The 21,670-nt window shown below is 45.4% G+C and overlaps 1 protein-coding gene across 1 annotated transcript in view; it reads right to left on the bottom strand.

The window, feature by feature from the left end:
- Positions 1-3,054: 3,054 nt before the first annotated feature.
- gipc2 (GIPC PDZ domain containing family, member 2) overlaps positions 3,055-21,670 on the bottom strand; it is a 38,203-nt gene continuing 19,587 nt past the window's right edge. Inside the window, exons 2-6 of the mRNA XM_071360671.1 lie at positions 15,338-15,523; positions 8,200-8,380; positions 6,068-6,180; positions 4,879-4,960; positions 3,055-4,245 (exon numbers count right to left, since the gene is read on the bottom strand). Of these exons, the coding sequence (XP_071216772.1) occupies positions 4,094-4,245; positions 4,879-4,960; positions 6,068-6,180; positions 8,200-8,380; positions 15,338-15,523 (714 nt within the window). The 3' untranslated portion in view covers positions 3,055-4,093. The remainder of the gene's footprint in view (positions 4,246-4,878; positions 4,961-6,067; positions 6,181-8,199; positions 8,381-15,337; positions 15,524-21,670) is intronic.

Genomic DNA, 21,670 nt, shown 5'->3' with positions numbered 1-21,670 from the left:
ATATGGAACAATCAGTCAGAACAATCAGTCAGAATATGGAACAATCAGTCAGAATATGGAACACTCAGTCGGAACAATCAGTCAGAATATGGAACACTCAGTCAGAACAATCAGTCAGAATATGGAACACTCAGTCAGAACAATCAGCAGAGCAGAGCTCGTGCCCTCCCTCCATACGTAAAATGTATGCACGGATGACTGAAAGTCTCTGGATAATAGTGTCTGTTGCATGGAATATACAGTATATATATATATACACCTTCATTCCTTTGTAGTGAATAATGAAACAACACTCAGCTAGGAACCAGTATTTTTATTTGAATCTAACAAACATAACAGTGATTGATCCCTTTATGTATAGTCAGAAAACACTATGAAGCTGCAGTGTTCAATAGAAAACATCTCAATACAAATACTACACTAAGAATTACTATTCAAATTCAGTGTGTTGATTTCAATTCAATCTACAGTAGTTTCTTTCAACAGTGTAAGACATTTTTAAATTGCGATTGACCACAACAGTGACACCTCGATAGCCTTTCAAGATGGCTGCCAAATTCCAAAAGAGAATTCCAAATTCCAAAAGAGAATTCCAAATTCCAAAAGAGAATTCTGAATTCCAAAAGAGAATTTCGCTTGTTGGTGGAGCCAGGTCTTGAGATGGTATAAAACATTTTCCAGCTTAAAATATCAAGTCAACAATTTTCTATTTGAACAAATAAAAAATAAAGTAGAAGTATTTATCAATTACAGTTCAATTACATACTAAGCAGCCTGTAGAACAAACATTATACAAAAAGTGAATGTTAGTTCTCTCTCCGTAGCTAGAATAAAAACCCATCAAAGTCCTCTGTAGGCTCTAGAAGACTTGGAGTTCCACAATGTTCCTCACAGATTCAGACATGTGTTTCTGATAAGGAACTGCTGGTTTTAAATCAATCAGGTACTAATTGTCCCTCACGTGTATCCCAAATGGAACACCAATCCCTATATAGCGCACTATAATGGGGAATAAGGTGCTATATCAGTCACTATATCAGTCATTATATCAGTCATTATATCAGTCACTACTATATCAGTCATTATCAGTCAGTCACTACTATATCAGTCACTACTATATCAGTCACTACTATATCAGTCACTACTATATCAGTCACTACTATATCAGTCACTATATCAGTCACTACTATATCAGTCATTATATCAGTCACTACTATATCAGTCACTACTATATCAGTCACTACTATATCAGTCACTATATCAGTCACTACTATATCAGTCACTACTATATCAGTCACTACTATATCAGTCATTATATCAGTCACTATATCAGACATTATATCAGCCGTTATATCAGTCACTATATCGTCACTACTATATCAGTCACTATATCGTCACTACTATATCAGTCACTATATCAGTCACTATATCAGTCACTATATCAGTCACTATATCAGTCATTATATCAGTCACTTTATCAGACATTATATCAGTCACTATCAGTCCCTATATCAGTCACTATCAGTCACTATGTCAGTCACAGGCATAGTCTTATGGTCCAAAGCCCAGGCTTGTTTTTAACACATAATATCCTCAATGCTGTGTAGAATAACAGCATTATCGATGGAGTAGAGGGGGTGGGGGGGTATTTAACAGCATTATCGATGGAGTAGAGGGGGGTGGGGGGTCTTTAACATCATTATCGATGGAGTAGAGGGGGTGGGGGGTCTTTAACAGCATTATCGATGGAGTAGAGGGGGTGGGGGGTCTTTAACAGCATTAGTGATGGAGTAGAGGAGGGTGGGGGGGGTCTTTAACAGCATTATCGATGGAGTAGAGGGGGTGGGGGGTCTTTAACATCATTATCGATGGAGTAGAGGGGGTGGGGGGGGTCTTTAACAGCATTATCGATGGAGTAGAGAGGGTGGGGGGTCTTTAACAGCATTATCGATGGAGTAGAGGGGGTGGGGGGTCTTTAACAGCATTATCGATGGAGTAGTGGGGGTGGGGGGGTCTTTAAAAGCATTATCGATTGAGTAGTGGGGGTGGGGGGGGTCTTTAAAAGCATTATCGATGGAGTAGAGGAGGGTGGGGGGTCTTTAAAAGCATTATCGATTGAGTAGAGGAGGGTGAGGTGGGGGGTCTTTAAAAGCATTATCGATGGAGTAGAGGAGGGTGAGGTGGGGGGTCTTTAAAAGCATTATCGATGGAGTAGCGGGGGTGGGGGGGGTCTTTAACATCTTTAGTGATGGAGTAGAGGGGGGTGGGGGGGTCTTTAACAGCATTAGTGATGGAGTAGAGGAGGGTGGGGGGGGTCTTTAAAAGCATTATCGATGGAGTAGCGGGGGTGGGGGGGTCTTTAACATCATTAGTGATGGAGTAGAGGGGGGTGGGGGGGTCTTTAACATCATTCGTGATGGAGTAGAGGGGGGTGGGGGGGTCTTTAACATCATTAGTGATGGAGTAGAGGGGGGTGGGGGGTCTTTAACATCATTAGTGATGGAGTAGAGGGGGGTGGGGGGGTCTTTAACATCATTACTGATGGAGTAGAGGGGGGTGGGGGGGTCTTTAACATCATTACTGATGGAGTAGAGGGGGGTGGGGGGGGTCTTTAACAGCATTACTGATGGAGTAGAGGGGGGTGGGGGGGTCTTTAACATCATTAGTGATGGAGTAGAGGGGGGTGGGGGGGTCTTTAACATCATTAGTGATGGAGTAGAGGGGGGTGGGGGGGTCTTTAACATCATTAGTGATGGAGTAGAGGGGGGTGGGGGGTCTTTAACATCATTAGTGATGGAGTAGAGGAGGGTGAGGTGGGGGGTCTTTAAAAGCATTATCGATGGAGTAGCGGGGGTGGGGGGGTCTTTAACATCATTAGTGATGGAGTAGAGGAGGGTGGGGGGGTCTTTAACATCATTAGTGATGGAGTAGAGGGGGGTGGAGGGGTCTTTAACATCATTAGTGATGGAGTAGAGGGGGTGGGGGGTCTTTAACATCATTAGTGATGGAGTAGAGGGGGGTGGGGGGTCTTTAACATCATTAGTGATGGAGTAGAGGGGGGTGGGGGGTCTTTAACATCATTAGTGATGGAGTAGAGGGGGGTGGGGGGTCTTTAACATCATTAGTGATGGAGTAGAGGGGGGTCTTTAACATCATTACTGATGGAGTAGAGGGGGTGGGGGGGCTTTAACAGTATTGCTATTTAATACATCACTATAACTACATCGCTGCTGTTCAGATTCCACAGCAACATTTTAAGAACTATTCTAAAAAGCCCTGATATACAGTCATTAAAGCCCTGATATACAGTCATTAAAGCCCTGATATACAGTCATTAAAGCCCTGATATACAGTCATTAAAGCCCTGATATACAGTCCTTAAAGCCCTGATATACAGTCATTAAAGCCCTGATATACAGTCATTAAAGCCCTGATATACAGTCCTTAAAGCCCTGATATACAGTCCTTAAAGCCCTGATATACAGTCCTTAAAGCCCTGATATACAGTCATTAAAGCCCTGATATACAGTCCTTAAAGCCCTGATATACAGTCCTTAAAGCCCTGATATACAGTCATTAAAGCCCTGATATACAGCAGTCTACTGTATGTGATCCTCAATGTCAGTTCACCAGTCATTAAAGACAAGTGCTATAGCGGTGATTCAGACATCAGAAACCTTTTGTAACCTGTGGAAAAAGGACATAGAATGTATATCCCAAATAGCACCCTAATCCATATATAGTGCACTACGTTTGGCCAGGGCCCTATGGGTAGTGCACTATAAAGGGAATATGGGGGGTGCCATTTGGGACACAAGCAGAAAACTAGGTTGAGTGGGACATGACTGAAGTGATTCTGTCTTTTTAGGGTGCAACACTGTTAACCCTACAAAACAGAGCCATTAAAAAAAATAAACTAAATCCACTCTACCCTCTTTCTCTACTGGCTGGTGTTTGTCCAGCTGGCTGGATGAAGATGTGGAGATGTGGAACTCAGGGGGATTGGTAGCCTGGTCCCAGATCTGTTTGTGAGGTCTTGCCAACTGTAAACAGATCTGGGACCAGGCTAGGGAATCAGGGGAAAGTTAAAACGTTAAAAGTGTCCCTGTTTGGCGTCTCCGATAGCGCCCCAGACGTCGAACACAAACTCGTCAGGAAAAGCGAAGTCTCCGAGGGCCTCGTCCAGGGCCATGGCAAACTCATCAGGGTTCTTCTTGTCCCGACCCACCTCTACCATGGTCGCCGCTAGAGAGTGGGGGGGGAACGGAGAGAGAAGAGGAGGCAGGGAGAGGAGAGAGGAGAGGGGAGAGGGGGGGAGAGGGGAGAGAGGAGAGGAGAGAGGAGAGGGGAGAGGAGAGGGGAGAGGAGAGAGAGGGGAGAGGAGAGGGGAGAGGGGGAAGAGAGAGAGAGGAGAGGAGAGGGGAGAGGGGGAAGAGAGAGGGGAGAGGAGAGAGGGGGAGAGAGGGGAGAGGAGAGAGGGGAGAGGGGGTATAGAGAGGGGAGGAGAGAGGAGAGGGAGAGGAGAGGAGGGGAGATGGGGGAGAGAGAAGAGTGGGGAGAGAGAGAGGAGAGAGAGGGGAGAGGAGAGAGAGAGAGGAGAGGGGAGAGGAGGGGAGGAGAGAGGAGAGGGGAGATGGGGGAGAGAGAAGAGGGGGGAGAGAGAGGGGAGAGGAGAGAGGGTTAGTTAAACTCATCAGGGTTCTTCTTGTTCCGATTCACCTCCACCATGGTTGCCGCTAGAGACTGGGGGAGAGGGTTAGTTTGCTCGGGGACCTTTCACAAATTTGTACAACTCTCTCAGTGGTTGAAATGTTGCTGTTGTGTGTGTGTGTGTGTGTGTGTGTGTGTGTGTGTGTGTGTGTGTGTGTGTGTACTCACCCAGTTCTGTATCTCTGATACCCATGTAAGTCTCCAGTAGGTCATCCACCTTCTGCACTGCTCTCTCATCAAACTCTGTCGGCTGGAAAACACAAGACAGTCCACACTCCTCTCTGAGTAACAGATAATACACTGTACAGTAACATATTATGTACAGTCATATATAATACACTGTACAGTAACAGATAATACACTGTATAGTAACAGATAATACACTGTATAGTAACAGATAATACACTGTATAGTAACAGATAATACACTGTACAGTAATAGATAATACACTGTATAGTAACAGATAATACACTGTACAGTAATAGCTAATACACTGTACAGTAATAGATAATACACTGTAATAGATAATGCACTGTACAGTAATAGATAATACACTGTAATAGATAATGCACTGTACATTAATAGATAATGCACTGTACAGTAACAGATAATACACTGTACAGTAACATATAATACTGTACAGTAATAGATAATACACTGTATAGTAACAGATAATACACTGTAATAGATAACACTGTACAGTAATAGATAACACACTGTAATAGATAATGCACTGTACAGTAATAGATAATACACTGTAACAGATAATGCACTGTACAGTAATAGATAATATACTGTACAGTAATAGATAATACACTGTACAGTAACAGATAATATACTGTACAGTAACAGATAATACAATGTACAGTAACATATAAAACACTGTACAGTAATAGATAATACACCGTGACAAATACACTGTACAGTAACAGATAATACACTGTAATAGATAATACACTGTACATTAATAGATAATACACTGTAATAGATAATACACTGTACAGTAACAGATAATACACTGTACAGTAACATATAATACACTGTACAGTAACATATAATACACTGTACAGTAATAGATAATACACTGTAATAGATAATGCACTGTACAGTAATAGATAATGCACTGTACAGTAATAGATAATACACTGTACAGTAATAGATAACACACTGTAATAGATAATGCACTGTACAGTAATAGATAATACACTGTAATAGATAATACACTGTACAGTAATGATAATGATTACATCACTTTGTCCAAACCACTGCTTAGCCCAACACCAGCAGGAACCCCCTATCACAAGGGGGTTATGGGTGGTATTGGGAGGGGTGTAAGGGGACATGAATACACACTCACCACTTCCTCTACGGTAGCAGGGCCCCTGGAGCGAAGTCTCAGAGTCCCTCTCCCTGTCCCCATCTTATTCTCACTGGCCGGCTTGACTCCCTTCGACCTCGGCTCCAGCATCTCTGTTCAGCACATAATACACTTCAAGTCAACGGTTTCCGAGATAATGCTTTAAATGTGGCTAATGTATCTCTGACATACACATGTGTTTTACAAGTGGGCTGGTATATATGTGACAAAAACATCAAGAATCACATCAAGCTCTGGGTGATAACTACAGGTAGTCTGGACTAGAATCACATCAACCTCTGGGTGATAACTACAGGTAGTCTGGACTAGAATCACATCAACCTCTGGGTGATAACTACAGGTAGTCTGGACATGAGTCACATCAACCTCTGGGTGATAACTACAGGTAGTCTGGACTAGAATCACATTAACCTCTGGGTGATAACTACAGGTAGTCTGGACTAGAATCACATCAACCTCTGGGTGATAACTACAGGTAGTCTGGACTAGAATCACATTAACCTCTGGGTGATAACTACAGGTAGTCTGGACTAGAATCACATTAACCTCTGGGTGATAACTACAGGTAGTCTGGACTAGAATCACATCAACCTCTGGGTGATAACTACAGGTAATCTGGACTAGAGTCACATCAACCTCTGGGTGATAACTACAGGTAGTCTGGACTAGAGTCACATCAACCTCTGGGTGATAACTACAGGTAATCTGGACTAGAGTCACATCAACCTCTGGGTGATAACTACAGGTAGTCTGGACTAGAATCACATCAACCTCTGGGTGATAACTACAGGTAGTCTGGACTAGAGTCACATCAACCTCTGGGTGATAACTACAGGTTGTCTGGACTAGAATCACATTAACCTCTGGGTGATAACTACAGGTAGTCTGGACTAGAGTCACATCAACCTCTGGGTGATAACTACAGGTAGTCTGGACTAGAATCACATTAACCTCTGGGTGATAACTACAGGTAGTCTGGACTAGAATCACATCAACCTCTGGGTGATAACTACAGGTAATCTGGACTAGAGTCACATCAACCTCTGGGTGATAACTACAGGTAATCTGGACTAGAATCACATCAACCTCTGGGTGATAACTACAGGTAGTCTGGACTAGAATCACATCAACCTCTGGGTGATAACTACAGGTAGTCTGGACTAGAGTCACATCAACCTCTGGGTGATAACTACAGGTAGTCTGGACTAGAATCACATCAACCTCTGGGTGATAACTACAGGTAATCTGGACTAGAATCACATTAACCTCTGGGTGATAACTACAGGTAGTCTGGACTAGAGTCACATCAACCTCTGGGTGATAACTACAGGTAGTCTGGACTAGAATCACATCAACCTCTGGGTGATAACTACAGGTAATCTGGACTAGAGTCACATCAACCTCTGGGTGATAACTACAGGTAATCTGGACTAGAGTCACATCAACCTCTGGGTGATAACTACAGGTAATCTGGACTAGAATCACATCAACCTCTGGGTGATAACTACAGGTAGTCTGGACTAGAATCACATCAACCTCTGGGTGATAACTACAGGTAATCTGGACTAGAATCACATTAACCTCTGGGTGATAACTACAGGTAGTCTGGACTAGAATCACATCAACCTCTGGGTGATAACTACAGGTAATCTGGACTAGAATCACATTAACCTCTGGGTGATAACTACAGGTAGTCTGGACTAGAATCACATCAACCTCTGGGTGATAACTACAGGTAATCTGGACTAGAATCACATCAACCTCTGGGTGATAACTACAGCTCGTCTGGACTAGAATCACATTAACCTCTGGGTGATAACTACAGGTAATCTGGACTAGAATCACATTAACCTCTGGGTGATAACTACAGGTAATCTGGACTAGAGTCACATCAACCTCTGGGTGATAACTACAGGTAGTCTGGACTAGAATCACATTAACCTCTGGGTGATAACTACAGGTAATCTGGACTAGAATTAGTTGTGTTAGTGCCTGCACACCCTACAGCTCCCTACAGAGTTGGAGACCTCTGCCCTTGTCCCATGCCCTCACAGAAGACCTTCATCTCTATAAATGTTAAAGCCTACACTAGTCCCTAGCTGTCCACTCACCGAAGGCCTTCATGGGCTCCACCAGTTTGAGGGTGAACTTCTGCTCCTTAGGCAGCTCCTTCAGCATGCGAGCCACCTCGTAGTGACGTGTTCCCACTATGTTCTTGCCGTTGATGCATTCTATGTGGTCTCCTACAGAGATCCCCTTCACCTTTTCCACAACACTGCCCTCCTTGATACGCTGTTGGGGGACCGGGGGAGAGAGAGAGAGACATCTATAAGACATTTCATCACACAGCCCTTCAATGTCAAGAGATGAAACAAGAGAAGAGTCCCCCTCAGCCAGCTGGTTCTGAGGCTCAGTTCACCAACCCAAACCAACCCCATAGAGCCTCAGGACAGCAGACAGCCAGCTGGTTCTGAGGCTCAGTTCACCAACCCAAACCAACCCCATAGAGCCTCAGGACAGCAGTCAGCCAGCTGGTTCTGAGGCTCAGTTCACTAACTCAAACCAACCCCATAGAGCCTCAGGACATCACTCAGAACATCTGGCCCAACCAAATCATCACAAAGCAAAAATAAAAATATATAACCTATTGGAAAGACACCACAACAAAGTAAACTTCAATGCTATTTGTCTCTGAACAGACAGTACATGGTGGCAGACTGATTATCTGTTCAGGAAAACACTGACTAGGTACAGACTCAGAGAGCACAGTCTGGCTATAGAAACCGGTCATCACAGACAAACCTGGCTACCCAGAGAGGACAGTCTGGCTATAGAGACCGGTCGTCACAGACAAACCTGGCTGCCCAGAGAGGACAGTCTGGCTATAGAGACCGGTCGTCACAGACAAACCTGGCTGCCCAGAGAGGACAGTCTGGCTATAGAGACCGGTCGTCACAGACAAACCTGGCTACCCAGAGAGGACAGTCTGGCTATAGAGACCGGTCGTCACAGACAAACCTGGCTACCCAGAGAGGACAGTCTGGCTATAGAGACCGGTCGTCACAGACAAACCTGGCTGACCAGACACTCTGCTCCAGGGACGGGTAGAGACAGAGCTGCATTGCCTATTACACTGTGACAAATACTCAGACCGAAGAGAATCTTTCTTTCCCGAAATTATCATCCAGTACAAAGAATTTGAAACTATAAAAGATGAAGAAAAATATCATATTTATTGGGTGAAAATGTGTTTTGGCAGCCAAATATATGTCCTCCTGCCACAACCTGAGGGACAGCCACTGAAAAGTGCAATGTAATGTGTTTTGTTTGTGTTGTCTTTCATACCACGTCATGTGTCTTCTGTTTGAGACTGGTCTACTACTATTGATTTAATGTATTGTTATTCTCATTAATATTGTTGTTGTAGTTGCTGGTAATCCCATTTCCACTACTACTATTATTATTGCTGTTGGTCACACCATTTTTGATAAATGTATACTTTGACAATGTAAGTAATTTGACTTGCCATGTCAATAAAGTATATTAGAGCGAGAGAGAGAGTTGGAGAGGGAGAGAGAGTTGGAGAGATAGAGACAGAGAGAGATAGAGACAGAGAGAGAGTGGAGAGATAGAGACAGAGAGAGATAGAGAGAGATAGAGACAGAGAGAGACTGAGAGACACAGAGAGACAGAGAGAGAAAGAGAGAGAGATAGATATCAAAAGCCACATGTTGACATTATCACTGTAGCTCCCTCCAGTAACCACGAGCACAAACGTTCCTTGATTTTATCTGGCGGCTTTATTCTGTAGTTTTAGTCAGAATTATCACCTTCCGTGAGAACTATAAAGTAAATTAAAATACAGTTAATAAGCACACTCTTACAACCTTCTTATCTTACGAGTGACTTATTAGCTTGGTATAACTCTGAAGTGAAAAATACCTCATTGGCTGCTTATTACAGAAGGGAGGAAATCAACAACTTCACACTTATTATTCCTGGCATGAATTCACGCTTCATTCTTAATTATTATAACGTTACCATCCTAACATACACACGTCACCCTTTACGAACTACACCCGAAGACATGAAAACGTAGCTAACACAGCGCGGGTTTGCCTTCGCTCCAAAGGTGTGTTACTACGATAATAATCCCCGTTACAACAGTTCTTAGTTCCGCTTGTCTTATCGTTCCCCCGCATAGCGAACACGTAAACAACACAAAAAAACAACGACATTGAGTTACAGGTTAATTGTCAGTTACAATCACAACTTTTTGCCTTCTTTGATTTCAGACAAAAACTACGTCTGAAATATATTTTAAAGTTCTAACTACAATCAGTTAGAACAAATTAATGACGCTACAGTGTGTTGTATGATTTATCCTTTACAGGTGAAACCCCGAAAAAAAGATTAGTAAAACAACTGGCTTCAAGAAACGTCCCATAAAGGAGAAGTTGAAAGGATTCTCTTTGATAATGAGAGGCTTCAGAGAGTTTAAATAAAGAACAGATATTTGCAATGCAGATTTATCTCCTAATTTAGGAGCATCCGTTCTGTGCCGGATGGGTTTTGGTTGCTGTGTGAATATTAATTATCCATTTAATACAGGCTGATTCTGCTGAGACTGACTAAAATCAAATCACATTTTATTTGTCACAAACACATATTTAGCAGGTGTTATTGCGGGTCTAGTAGCGAAATGCTTGTGTTTCTAGCTCCAACAGTGCAGTAATATCTAGCAATTCACAACAATACACACAAATCTAAAAGTAAAAGAATGTAATTAAGAAATATATTAATATTACGATGAGAAATGTTGGAGTGGCATTGACTAAAATACAGTAGAATACAATATATACATATGAGTAAAGCAGTATGTAAACATTATTAAAGTGACCAGTGTTCCATTATTAAAGTGGCCAGTGATTTCAAGTGTATGTATACGGGGCAGCAGCCTCTAAGGTGCAGGGTTGAGTAACCGGGTGGTAGCCGGCTAGTGATGGCTATTTAACAGTATGATGGCCTTGAGATAGAACCTGTTTTTCAGTCTCTCGGTCCCAGCTCGGGGTGAACAGGACGTGGCTCGGGTGGTTGATGTCCTTGATTATCTTTTCAGCCTTCTTGTTACATCGGGTGGTGTAGGTGTCCTGGAGGGCAGGTAGTTTGCCCCCGGTGATACGTTGGGCAGACCGCACCTCCCTCTGGAGAGCCCTGCGGTTTGCGAGCGGTGAAGTTGCCATACCAGCAGGTGATACAGCACGACAGGATGCTCTCAATGATGCATCTGTAAAAGTTTGTGAGGGTCTTAGTGTCCAAGCCAAATTTCTTCAGCCTCCTGAGGTTGAAGAGGCGCTGTTGCGCCTTCTTCACCAAACTGTCTCTGTGGGTGGACCATTTCAGTCTGTCCGTGATGTGTACGCCGAGGAACTTAAAGCTTTCCACCTTCTCCACTGCAGTCCTGTCGATGTGGATAGGGGGGTGCTCCCTCTGCTGTCTCCTGAAGTCCACGATCAGCTCCTTCGTTTTGTTGACGTTGAGTGAGAGGTTGTTTTCCTGGCACCACTCCACCAGAGCCCTCACCTCCTTCCTGTAGGCCGTCTCGTCATCGTTGGTAATCAGGCCTACTACTGTTGTCTGCAAACTTGATGATTGAGTTGGATGCGTGCTTGGCCATACAATCATGGGTGAACAGAGAGTACAGGAGCAAGTGGGGACAGCAGACTGGGATAGGGAGAGATTGAATATTACATTTTACATTTAAGTCATTTAGCAGACGCTCTTATCCAGAGCGACTTACAAAATTATGTCCGTAAACACACCAGCCAGCTGGTCTGCACATGCTCTGAGAACGCAACTAGGGATCCCGTCTGGGCCGGCAGCCTTGCGAGGGTTAACACGTTTAAATGTCTTACACACGTCGGCGACGGAGAAGGAGAGACCGCAGTCCTTGGTAGCGGGTCGCGTAGGAGGCACTGTATTATCCTCAAAGCGGGCGAAGAAGGTGCTTAGCTTGTCCGGGAGCAAGATGTCGGTGTCCGCGACGTGGCTGATGTTCTCTTTGTAATCCGTGATTTCCTGTAGACCCTGCCACATACGTCTCGTGTCTGAGCCGTTGAATTGTGAGAAGGAGTTTCTCACTCACTAAACCCTCATCAACGACCAGCTCCCTGCATACCACTTCACAATATCCACTATTAATATGGGCCCTGGTCAAATGTAGGGCCCTACATAGGGAATAGCCCTGGTCAAATGTAGGGCCCTACATAGGGAATAGCCCTGGTCAAATGTAGGGCCCTACATAGGGAATAGCCCTGGTCAAATGTAGGGCCCTACATAGGGAATAGCCCTGGTCAAATGTAGTGCCCTACATAGGGAATAGCCCTGGTCAAATGTAGGGCCCTACATAGGGAATAGCCCTGGTCAAATGTAGGGCCCTACATAGGGAATAGCCCTGGTCAAATGTAGTGCCCTACATAGGGAATAGCCTTGGTCAAATGTAGTGCCCTACATAGGGAATAGCCCTGGTCAAATGTAGTGCCCTACATAGGGAATAGCCCTGGTCAAATGTAGTGCCCTACATAGGGAATAGCCCTGGTCAAATGTAGTGCCCTACATAGGGAATAGCCCTGGTCAAATGTAGGGCCCTACATAGGGAATAGCCTTGGTCAAATGTAGTGCCCTACATAGGGAATAGCCCTGGTCAAATGTAGTGCCCTACATAGGGAATAGCCTTGGTCAAATGTAGTGCCCTACATAGGGAATAGCCCTGGTCAAATGTAGGGCCCTACATAGGGAATAGGGTGCCATTTGGGACTCAAACCCTAAGCAGGTTTGTGTCCCCTGGGGTGTCTGTCTGATGTGGGGTGTCTGTCTGATGTGGGGTGTCTGTCTGATGTGGGGTGTCTGTCTGATGTGGGGTGTCTGTCTGATGTGGGGTGTCTGTCTGATGTGGGGTGTCTGTCTGATGTGGGGTGTCTGTCTGATGTGGGGTGTCTGTCTGATGTGGGGTGTCTGTCTGATGTGGGGCGTCTGTCTGATGTGGGGTGTCTGTCTGATGTGGGGTGTCTGTCTGATGTGGGGTGTTTGTCTGATGTGGGGCGTCTGTCTGATGTGGGGTGTCTGTCTGATGTGGGGCGTCTGTCTGATGTGGGGTGTCTGTCTGATGTGGGGTGTCTGTCTGATGTGGGGTGTCTGTCTGATGTGGGGTGTCTGTCTTATCTGTCCAATGTAAACGCTGATTAATCAAAACCCTTATCAAGCACAAAGTAAATCACTGGTGTGTAATACGCTGAAAATGTCATGATGACATGACGCTTCACGAACACAAGGTGGCGTCTTGGAGCAATCGGTTTCACTCTCTCTATGCAAGACGTTGGTGGTAAACCTTCACTCTCTCTATGCAAGACGTTGGTGGTAAACCTTCACTCTCTCTATGCAAGACGTTGGTGGTAAACCTTCACTCTCTCTATGCAAGACGTTGGTGGAAAACTCTGACCTTAAGGAGTACTAAACTTGCATCTCTTCAATAATCATTAATCATTTCTCAAGCAAGAATGTTGCTAGGACTGTCTGGGAGTGGTCTGAGTGGGGAGGGAACATAGCTGTTATTGGCAGAGAGGGTCTGAGTGGGGAGGGAACATGGCTGTTATTGGCAGAGAGGGTCTGAGTGGGGAGGGAACATAGCTGTTATTGGCAGAGAGGGTCTGAGTGGGGAGGGAACCTATCTGTTATTGGCAGAGAGGGTCTGAGTGGGGAGGGAACATAGCTGTTATTGGCAGAGAGGGTCTGAGTGGGGAGGGAAACCTAGCTGTTATTGGCAGAAAGGTTCTGAGTGGGGAGGGAACATAGCTGTTATTGGCAGAGAGGTTGAGTGGGGAGGGAACATAGCTGTTATTGGCAGAGAGGGTCTGAGTGGGGAGGGAACATAGCTGTTATTGGCAGAGAGGGTCTGAGTGGGGAGGGAACATAGCTGTTATTGGCAGAGAGGGTCTGAGTGGGGAGGGAACATAGCTGTTATTGGCAGAGAGGGTCTGAGTGGGGAGGGAACATAGCTGTTATTGGCAGAGAGGTTCTGAGTGGGGAGGGAACATAGCTGTTATTGGCAGAGAGGGTCTGAGTGGGGAGGGAACATAGCTGTTATTGGCAGAGAGGGTCTGAGTGGGGAGGGAACATAGCTGTTATTGGCAGAGAGGTTCTGAGTGGGGAGGGAACCTAACTGTTATTGGCAGAGAGGGTCTGAGTGGGGAGGGAACCTAGCTGTTATTGGCAGAGAGAGTCTGAGTGGGACAATTTCACAGTGTTATTCCAACCTCATAGTGTGGAAAATGTACAGTATATAAAATGCATGAAAATCATGTTTTTGTCACACCTTGATCTGTTTCACCTGTCTTTGTGATTGTCTCCAGTCACCTCCTGGTGTCACCCGTTTTCCCCATTATTCCCAGGGTATTTAGTCCTGTGTTCTCTGTTTGTTTGTTGCCGGTTCGTCTTGTCATGCCAAGTCAACCAGCGTGTTTTTCTGTGCTCCTGCTTTTTCCAAGTCTGTTCTAGTCCTCCCGGTTCTGACCTTAGCCTGCCCTGACACTGAGCCCTCCTGCCTGACCATTCAGCCTGCCCTGACACTGAGCCCTCCTGCCTGACCATTCAGCCTGCCCTGACACTGAGCCCGCCTGCCTGACCATTCAGCCTGCCCTGACACTGAGCCCTCCTGCCTGACCATTCAGCCTGCCCTGACACTGAGCCCTCCTGCCTGACCATTCAGCCTGCCCTGACACTGAGCCCTCCTGCCTGACCATTCAGCCTGCCCTGACACTGAGCCCTCCTGCCTGACCATTCAGCCTGCCCTGACACTGAGCCCTCCTGCCTGACCATTCTGCCTGCCCTGACACTGAGCCCTCCTGCCTGACCATTCTGCCTGCCCTGACACTGAGCCCTCCTGCCACTCTGTACTTCCTGACTTGAACCATCTGCCTCCCGTGTCTGCATCATAACCCTGTATCGGTATAGTTTTTGACTGCACTGGGCCTTTAACGATTCAACCACTGTATAATATATGAGATACAATTGAATCAATTGATTGATTGCATTGATTTCATCTATTAGATTGATTGACTGATAGATTATTGGTAGACGATAGACAGACAGACGGATAAAGTGAACAGGATCTGGGGAGGGAGAGACAGACGGACACACAGAGAGACGGACGGACGGATGGACGATCGTATAAACAGATGAACTCTTACATACCTTGATGAAGGCGTATCCCGCCCCGTTGTCTGTGATGGTGAGTCCCAGGGCGTCCTCGGACTTAAACACCTCCACCTCCTTCTTAATCGCCTTAATGTGGGCGAATATAAAGTCCTCCAGGCCGATCTGACCACCAAGCAGCTTCTCCATGTCGATCTTATGGGTGTTCAATGTACAGAACAGGATCTGGGGAGAGAGAGACAGATTAATGAACAGGATCTGGGGAGAGAGAGACAGATTAATGAACAGGGTCTGGTGAGAGAGAGACAGATTAATGAACAGGATCTGGGGAGAGAGAGACAGACAGACATATTAATGAACAGGGTCTGGGGAGAGACAGTTGATAGGCTTGAAGTCATAAACAGCTCAATGCTTGAAGCATTGTGAAGAGCTGCTGTCAAAACGCACGAAAGTGATGTTTGAATGAACGCTTACAAGCCTGCTGCTGCCTACCAACGCTCAGTCAGACTGCTCTATCAAATAATAGACTTAATTATAACATAATAACACACAGAAATACGAGCCTTAGTTCATTAAAATGGTCGAATCCGGAAACTATCATTTCGAAAACAAAACGTTTCTTCTTTCAGTGAAATACGGAACCGTTCCGTATTTTATCTAACGGGTGGCATCCATCAGTCTAAATATTGCTGTTACATTGCACAACCTTCAATGTTATGTCATAATTACGTAAAATTCTGGCAAATTAGTTTGCAACGAGCCAGGCGGCCCAAACTGTTGCATATACACTGACTCTGCGTGCAATGAACACAAGAGAAGTGACACAATTTCACCTGGTTAATATTGCCTGCTAACCTGGATTTCTTTTAGCTAAATATGCAGGTTTAAAAATATATACTTGTGTGTATTGATTTTAAGAAAGGCATTGATGTTTATGGTTCGGTACACGTTGGAGCAACGACAGTCCTTTTTCGCGAATGCGCACCGCATCGATTATACGCAACGCATGTTGACATCACACTTGTGACAGGCTGACCTTGACCTGACCTCTGCACCATTTTCCCACTATCTTATCAACAATCCATATATTTGGTAGACACCAGGCTATGGGTCCTCTATTTCAGAGGTAACATATATTTGGTAGACACCAGGCTATGGGTCCTCTATTTCAGAGGTAACATATATCTGGTAGACACCAGGCTATGGGTCCTCTATTTCAGAGGTAACATATATTTGGTAGACACCAGGCTATGGGTCCTCTATTTCAGAGGTAACATATATTTGGTAGACACCAGGCTATGGGTCCTCTATTTCAGAGGTAACATATATTTGGGGTTAGTAACTTATTCCCTATATAGTGCACTACTTCAGACCAGGGCCCTATTCCCTATATAGTGCACTACTTTAGACCAGGGCCCTATTCCCTATATAGTGCACTACTATAGACCAGGGCCCTATTCCCTATATAGTGCACTACTACGGCCCCTTGGCCTCTTTACAGGGAAAAGGGTGACATTTGGGACACATCTCTGGTTGGCTGCTTCCTTGTTAAGCCTCTTTGGTTGTGTACCAACAGGCACAGAACACTGCTCTGCTCTGCTCTACTCTACTCCTCACTTCACACACATCAGCTGACTCACACTGACACAAGCAAGGGTTGCCTCTGGTTACAAGAGTATAAAATAACAGGATTGGGGGGGGGGGGGGGGGGCAAAGAGAGAGGGTGGAGTATTAGAGAGAGAGGAAGAGCGAGAGAGAGGAGAGGTGGTGGGAATAAAGTGAAGGAGGCTGGGCCATTCACAGGTACAGTACATTAGAAAATATAAAGGTTTGATTCGTGTCTCTCTCTCTCTTCTCTTCCTTTCTCTCTCTCTTCTCTTCCTGTCTCTCTCTCTTCTCTTCCTGTCTCTCTCTCTTCTCTTCCTGTCTCTCTCTCTCTCTTCCTGTCTCTCTCTCTTCTATTCCTGTCTCTCTCTCTCTTCTCTTCCTGTCTCTCTCTCTTCTCTTCCTGTCTCTCTCTCTTCTCTTCCTGTCTCTCTCTCTTCCTGTCTCTCTCTCTTCTCTTCCTGTCTCTCTCTCTTCTCTTCCTGTCTCTCTCTCTTCTCTTCCTGTCTCTCTCTCTTCTCTTCCTGTCTCTCTCTCTCTTCTCTTCCTGTCCCTCTCTCTTCTCTTCCTTTCTCTAGCTCTTCTCTCTCTCACACAATTAGAGGCTCATTAAAATTCAACAGATTTTAATTGTGAGAGAGTGGTGCCTACCTACCTGTTCTAAAGTAGCAGGTCAGGCCATTACCCAGAAGGCCACGGGAGAGACAAACAGTAGAATACGCTGTCAATGAAATCAGGGCCTTCACGCTCTCTCTCCCTCTGACACTTCTCTTTCATGTCTCTCTCTCTTCTCTTCCTTTCTCTAGCTCTTCTCTCTCTCACAGAATGTTCTCTGCCTCTCCTGACACACACACACCTCAACTTTACCGCCCTGACTCACAAGGACACATCCACCTCCCTCCTCTCCTCACTTATCCCTACTCTCCTCCCTCCACCTCCCTCCTCTTTCTCCCACAGGCTAGAACTGAGGGAGGTAGAACTGAGGGAGGTAGAACTGAGGGAGGTAGAACTGAGGGAGGTAGAACTGAGAGAGGTAGAACTGAGGGAGGTAGAACTGAGGGAGGTAGAACTGAGGGAGGTAGAACACATGGACATGGAAGGTGTAAAAAACCTGGACTGACAGTTTCATTCAAGACCGAAATAAAACTACTCTAGAACCGACAATGTAGGTCTATCAAAACTAATAAAACTACTCCAGAACAGACCATGTAATATATTATAATATGCTACGCATGACATACATTTTGGAAATGGGTGGCCCGAAGAATGGAACCCACAACCCTGGCGGTGCAAGCACCATGCTCTACCAACTGAGCCCACAACCCTGGCGGTGCAAGCACCATGCTATACCAACTGAGCCCACAACCCTGGCGGTGCAAGCGCCATGCTCTACCAACTGAACCCACAACCCTGGCGGTGCAAGCACCATGCTCTACCAACTGAGCCCACAACCCTGGCGGTGCAAGCACCATGCTCGCCCAACTGAGCCCACAACCCTGGCGGTGCAAGCACCATGCTCTACCAACTGAGCCCACAACCCTGGGGGTGCAGGCACCATGCTCTACCAACTGAGCCCACAACCCTGGCGGTGCAAGCACCATGCTCGCCCAACTGAGCCCACAACCCTGGCGGTGCAAGCACCATGCTCTACCAACTGAGCCCACAACCCTGGCGGTGCAAGCTCCATGCTCTACCAACTGAGCCCACAACCCTGGGGGTGCAGGCACCATGCTCTACCAACTGAGCCCACAACCCTGGCGGTGCAAGCACCATGCTCGCCCAACTGAGCCCACAACCCTGGCGGTGCAAGCACCATGCTCTACCAACTGAGCCCACAACCCTGGCGGTGCAAGCTCCATGCTCTACCAACTGAGCCCACAACACTGGCGGTGCAAGCTCCATGCTCTACCAGCTGAGCCATACAGGACCATGTACAGTGCCTTAGGAAAGTATTCATACCCATTGACTTATTCCACATTTTGACTTATTCCAGCTTATCACCCATCTAGCACCATCCTTACCGTGAAGCATGGTGGTGGTAGCAGCATGCTATGGGGATGGTTTCAGCAGCAGGGACTGGGAGACTGGTAAGGACAGAGGGAACAATGAATGGAGCCAAATAGAGGCAAATCCTTGATGAGAACCTGCTTCAGAGTGCAAACAACCTTAGACTGGGGCGAAGATTTACGTTCCAACAGGACAATGACCCCCAAGAATACAGCCAAAGCAATGTTGGAATGGCTTCAGAACAAGAATGTGAAAGTCTTTGAGTGGCCCAGCCAAATCTGTGGAAAGACTTGAAGATTGCTGTTCACCGCAGCTCCCCATCTAACTTAACAGAACTAGAGAAAATCTACAAAGAAGAATGGGAGAAAATCCCCAAATCCAGATGTGCAAAACTGATTCAGACATAAGACAACTCACAGCTGATCTTGGCCAGGTCACAGTTGTAAATGAGAACTTGTTCTCAACTAGCCTACCTGGTTGAATAAAGGTTAAATAAAAAAATATTTAAAAGAAAATTGAGACATGAGACGACTCAAAGCTGATTCAGACATGAGACGACTCAAAGCTGATTCAGACATGAGACGACTCAAAGCTGATTCAGACATGAGACGACTCAAAGCTGATTCAGACATGAGACGACTCAAAGCTGATGGAGACATGAGATGACTCAAAGCTGATGGAGACATGAGACGACTCAAAGCTGATGGAGACATGAGACGACTCAAAGCTGAGTCAGACATGAGACGACTCAAAGCTGATTCAGACATGAGACGACTCAAAGCTGATTCAGACATGAGACGACTCAAAGCTGATGGAGACATGAGACGACTCAAAGCTGATGGAGACATGAGACGACTCAAAGCTGATGGAGACATGAGACGACTCAAAGCTGATTCAGACATGAGACGACTCAAAGCTGAGTCAGACATGAGACGACTCAAAGCAGATTCAGACATGAGACGACTCAAAGCTGATTCAGACATGAGACGACTCAAAGCTGATTCAGACATGAGACGACTCAAAGCTGATTCAGACATGAGACGACTCAAAGCTGATGGAGACATGAGACGACTCAAAGCTGATGGAGACATGAGACGACTCAAAGCTGATTCAGACATGAGACGACTCAAAGCTGATTCAGACATGAGACGACTCAAAGCTGATTTAGACATGAGACGACTCAGAGCTGATTCAGGTCTAAGACGACTCAAAGCTGATTGAGACATAAGACGACTCAAAGCTGATGCAGACATGAGACGACTCAAAGCTGATTCAGACATGAGACGACTCAAAGCTGATTCAGACATGAGACGACTCAAAGCTGATTCAGACATGAGACGACTCAAAGCTGATTCAGACATGAGACGACTCAAAGCTGATTCAGACATGAGACGACTCAAAGCTGATTCAGACATGAGACGACTCAAAGCTGATTGAGACATGAGACGACTCAAAGCTGATTCAGACATGAGACGACTCAAAGCTGATTCAGACATGAGACGACTCAAAGCTGATTCAGACATGAGACGACTCAAAGCTGATTCAGACATGAGACGACTCAAAGCTGATGGAGACATGAGACGACTCAAAGCTGATGGAGACATGAGACAACTCAAAGCTGATGGAGACATGAGACGACTCAAAGCTGATTCAGACATGAGACGACTCAAAGCTGATTCAGACATGAGACGACTCAAAGCTGATGGAGACATGAGACGACTCAAAGCTGATTCAGACATGAGACGACTCAAAGCTGATTCAGACATGAGACGACTCAAAGCTGTAATCGCAGACAAAGGTGCTTCTCCAATGTATAAAAAGTCCATGGATCTGATTACTTTCTCAATGCCCTGTATCGGTAAAGTGACTAGGCCACAGGATCGACAATAAGCAGGAGCCAGATGAGACTCTGCAATAATGATCAGGTTTAATGTCTACTTTAAAGAACCAGTGCAGTCAAACATGTGATTTCCCTGTGTTTTATATATATTTTTTCCACAATATGAGGTTGGAATAATACTGTGATATTTAGAAAATTATGATAATGCCCTTTTAATGTAAGTGCTGTTTGAAAATACATCTCAGCCTGTTGTTGGTGGGATGGAGTTTTGGACTGCCTGGTGACATCACCAGGCGGTAAATTAGTTAATAGACCAATAAGAAAGAGTTAAATTAGTTAATAGAGCTCTCTGCCAAAATTTGATATGGAGATAAAAATAGCTGCATTGAACCTTTAATGACCACCACTCTGAGATACACTACATGATCAAAAGTATGTGGACACCTGATAGTGGAATATCTCATTCCAAAAATCATGGGCATTAATATGGAGTTGGTCCCCCCCGTTTGCTGCTATAACAGCCTCCACTCTTCTGGGAAGGCTTTCCACTAGATGTTGGAACATTGCTGCTATAACAGCCTCCACTCTTCTGGGAAGGCTTTCCACTAGATATTGGAACATTGCTGCTGTAATAGCCTCCACTCTTCTGGGAAGGCTTTCCACTAGATGTTGGAACATTGCTGCTATAACAGCCTCCACTCTTCTGGGAAGGCTTTCCACTAGATGTTGGAACATTGCTGCCAAAACAGCCTCCACTCTTCTGGGAAGGCTTTCCACTAGATGTTGGAACATTGCTGCTATAACAGCCTCCACTCTTCTGGGAAGGCTTTCCACTAGATGTTGGAACATTGCTGTTATAACAGCCTCCACTCTTCAGGGAAGGCTTTCCACTAGATGTTGGAACATTGCTGCTATAACAG

Source organism: Salvelinus alpinus, chromosome 23 (genome assembly GCF_045679555.1).
Source record: "Salvelinus alpinus chromosome 23, SLU_Salpinus.1, whole genome shotgun sequence".
NCBI lineage: Eukaryota > Metazoa > Chordata > Actinopteri > Salmoniformes > Salmonidae > Salvelinus > Salvelinus alpinus.
This window is presented reverse-complemented; position numbering and strand designations above follow the sequence as displayed.